This window comes from Pinus tabuliformis, chromosome 1_1 (genome assembly GCF_031772625.1).
Source record: "Pinus tabuliformis cultivar Carrire ecotype Pingquan chromosome 1_1, CPIR1, whole genome shotgun sequence".
NCBI classification, from domain to species: Eukaryota; Viridiplantae; Streptophyta; class Pinopsida; order Pinales; family Pinaceae; genus Pinus; species Pinus tabuliformis.
In genome coordinates this window covers 509,860,306-509,864,431 of record NC_142297.1, presented here as the reverse complement: position 1 = coordinate 509,864,431, position 4,126 = coordinate 509,860,306, and the positions used below count along the sequence as shown (strand labels likewise).

At 35.6% G+C, this 4,126-nt stretch overlaps 1 protein-coding gene across 1 annotated transcript; it reads left to right on the top strand.

Annotated features, from left to right (window-relative positions):
* Nucleotides 1-326: 326 nt before the first annotated feature.
* LOC149214031 (putative disease resistance protein RF45) lies at nucleotides 327-2,465 on the top strand. The gene has a single exon (XM_089389264.1). The coding sequence runs from the start codon at nucleotides 327-329 to the stop codon at nucleotides 2,463-2,465; it is 2,139 nt and encodes a 712-aa protein (XP_089245390.1).
* The last annotated feature ends 1,661 nt before the right edge of the window (nucleotides 2,466-4,126 follow it).

Here is a 4,126-nt window from a genome sequence, read left to right as displayed (position 1 = left end):
CTTCTTTCAGCGAGTACTAATTCGGCAACTAACTCCCAATCTTGAATCGCTTCCAAGGGTTTCTTCATTAGCGAACCCCTTATAGTGGGACAAGAGAATGCTCTTGCAAGGCTCGAAAATTTCGTGATCAGTGAAGCGGCTGACACCCCCTTCTTGCGCATTGGCGTGGTAGGCAAAGGTGGTTCGGGTAAAACTCTGCTCCTGAAGACTCTGTTCAACAGTAAAATGGTAAGAGATCTTTTAGCGATAGACTATTGCTTTGGCTCACAGTTTCACAGTTCCCTTCATTTATAAGTCTTCGCAATGAACTTTCTGCACAAGTAGCCATGCAAACAGAAGTAGAACGCAATAAAAATATGAATCATGAGGCCCTACGAGTATGGTTAAACGAGAGAATGCAAGGAAAGAGTTTCCTCCTGATATTGGATGATGTATGGGAAGAGGGTGAAAAATTGCTAGAGGAATTGGGTTTACTCCGCTGGCTAACGGATTCTTCGATATCTACAGTTATTGTGAGTTCAAGGAATCGCAGAGCATTGCTCGAGATGGGAGTTGCAGAGAAGTACATAATCACAATGGAAGATTTGAATACAGATGATAGCTGGCAGTTATTTGCTTATCATGCTTTTCCGTTCATTACGCTGCCTAACATCCATGAAGGAACGGCCAAGATTGTGTGTGCCAACTGTGGAGGGCTTCCTCTTGCAATCAAAGCAGTAGGCAGAGCAATGGCAGGGGTTACCAGTGAATATGAGTGGCACTTGGCAGCCCGAAGGCTGCCCACCGCTAACCGCCAGGACAAAGAAGCTCTCTATCATCGCCTAAGGTTGAGCTACGATGCACTGGGTAGACACGACGTTAATCTTCAACTCTGTTTTCTATACTTGGCGACCTTCTTAGAAGATTATATTGTTCAGGAGAACGAGGCGATTCCATTGTGGGTAAGCGAGGGACTGCTTACAACAGAGAAGCTACAAGATCAGCGAGGCGACGACCCATTCCAGAAGGGAAGAAATTACGTCAACATTTTAGCCGATCGTTGTTTGATCGAGCCAATTGGGAGAGACGTCGATGGGCGCGTGTTATGGTTCAGGCTGCACGACGTACTGCGTGATTTGGCTGTCCAGATTGCTGAGCAAGAGGAAAATTTCTACTGTGGCGCAGGTCGGGTTTTGACAACATTAAAGGAAAATGAATTCTCAGGACGGACCAGGATTTTGTTGAACAGCAACAAATTGATTTCGCTTCCGCAATCATTGAGCTCTCCAGAAATTTGCTCACTGATTGTTGGAAACAATAATATTATAGAAATTCCAAGAAGGCTGATTACGGGTATGATCTCCCTTAAGGTTCTGGATTTGAGTTGGACGTGCCTCCAGTCACTGCCAGAGAGTGTGGGCTGTTTGAAACAGCTAGTATACTTAAGTTTAGCACATGTCCGTATTACAAGGTTGCCTGCATCTCTAACAAATCTTGTAAATCTTGAGATCCTAATTCTTTTCGGCTCTGGTATCACAGAGCTACCATCTGCCATTCATAAGTTGAGATCTCTAAAATATCTGGACCTCAACGACTGTGATGATTTGCGATGTCTGCCATATAGTATATCGGGCCTCACCTCTTTGCAGTACTTGTACATGAGTAACTGCCGTAGTCTGTGGAGAAAACACCAAGGAAAGCATAGCTGCACAAGAGTGGCTTCCATTGATGATTTGGGCAGGTTAACACAACTCAAAGGCTTATATTTAGAGAATAACGGACAAGCAATTAGCCAGGGGACACTGGGGAACCTTGCTAACATGGAGACCCTTGAATTGACGCTCACAAAGATGGCAGGCCCACCGCATGACCTGAAGAATATGTCAAAGCTGAAAAGACTTATGTTAAATTGCCGTCTTGTGGTGAAAATGGATTTTCTTGGCTTTCAAAATTTGGTTCATCTTCGATTGTGGGAGCTCCATAGCTTAGAAGATCTACCACCCTTGCACAAGCTTATGAACCTGAGGAAATTGGATATAGTGCGTTGTGGCTTGAAGCTAGAGAAGTATCCCAAGGAATTCAGTGACATTGGTGCATTTCCTTCCTTAGAGATATTATCATTGGTTGAATTACCTGGATTGCGAGAGTTGCCTATAGTAGAAGAAGGTGCAATGCCTTGCCTTCAAATATTCACAATGATGAGATGCCCGGCATTAAAATGGATGCCAGTTAGTTATTTAAGCATTAAAACACTTCAAAAGATAAGAGTGTATGAGTGTCCAATGGTTCTGGAGAATTTGGAGAAAGATAAAATAGCAAACACAAAGATAGAAGTGGTCACAACATCAAGAGTGAATATAGATAATGTCTATGAAAAATTGGACATTTTTGAAAATTCACAGGGAAGCCAGGATAGTTGGGTTTATGATAAATTTTGGTGTAATGAACTTTATCTCTTTCTCCAAACTCTTTGGAGACGATTATAAAGTATAAGCTAACCCACCCTATAAAATAATATGTATACCACGGAATTTATATATCGAATGCAAATGGAGAATTTATGAACCATCATTGAGATTGGAATGCAAACATATAACTTATGAACGGTCATTAAGATTTCTTTTAATGCTTTATCATTATCTGAGAAATTCTCACCCGTGATTATAAATTTAAAGTCAATAAAGTTACACCAAAACAATTTGGACAAACCAAAGAGAAAATAAGTCTGTCTATTAAGTCACTCACTCTTGTAACAATTCACCACTAGCTCATTCAGGTAATTTAATTATAACTTAAAACTAGGGGCCTCTGAACAATTTTAGTATAATTTTCATAATAATCTGTTTCATGGAAAAAAACTTTGAAAATTTATTTTTTATGCGAAGTTATAATTCATACTCTTCAACGACCAGGATGCATATTATATGCATGTTATAGTAATTGTTTACTGGAATATTATATTTCAAAATTTCGAGGTTCTTTTTAACTGCTAGTGTGGCAGATTATATGCTTTTTATGGCAATTGTTTTTTGGCATATTATAATATATTGTATGAATTTATTGCAGATGCTTTTCATTTAAAATTTATATCACATTATAGTTTTATTTTTTATATATTTTATATAGATGAAAATTAAAATAAAAAATTATTTGTCAACTTTGAAATGAAAATTATTTCAATTTTTTTAATTAGAAAGTAAGAAAATGGTTTGTCAAATATTTTTTTTTATTATTTTAATGAATTTTACTATTATTATTATTATTATTCATTTTATATATATAATAATAATTAAAAAAATTGAATGTTAAATTTTTTCCACATATTATGATAATTTTAGGAAAAGAAACTTTCAAATAATTATTATGTTCCTTGATTACCTTGTAAGCAAGAAGAACATTTTCATTGAAGAACAATTTTATTATGTTCCAAACATGACATCCAAAATAATCTTACTGAATTCCCTTCATATAATTTTGATATAGATTATCACTAATTGGCCGAGTTGAATTCCCTCCATATTGATTTTATGACTTTTATATAGTTTATAAACAAATGGTCCTATTAAACTCTTTTCATATAATTTTTATAAAAACTATAACTTTGGTGAACCAATACTATGTAAGTGGATTTGTTTAAGTGTGTGGAGCTTTGATCTGAATATAGATTCTTTGTTTAAAGTCAGCACAAGTCCATGTAGTAAGAGGTGTGATGTGTGAGGTATATATGAAATTTTAAATCATTTTTTACTTTCATATAAAAATAATATTTTATTTTAACTTCTCAATATTAAAAAGATAAAATGAAATTAACTTTTCAAACAAAATTATAACCTTTCTCTTCAAATTTAATTCCTGTACATGATCATTAAAATTTATGGTTTCTACAATGACCTTTTGAAGTTTGGGTTTTGGAAAATTTATGTGTAGTTGGGAGGTTACTCGTTGTGAGGCATCAGAGAAAATTTAGTGCATTTAACCAATGCATTGATAAAAATTATTGTAATTGAGCAATGCATTGATTAAAGAAGTGATTGTACTCAGTGTTGTCTTCTTAAACATTTTCCACATATAATTCCATCACCATTAAATATCTCTTGGTTAACAATGATAAAAGAATAATCCTATAGACACAATCAAAAAATGTAGT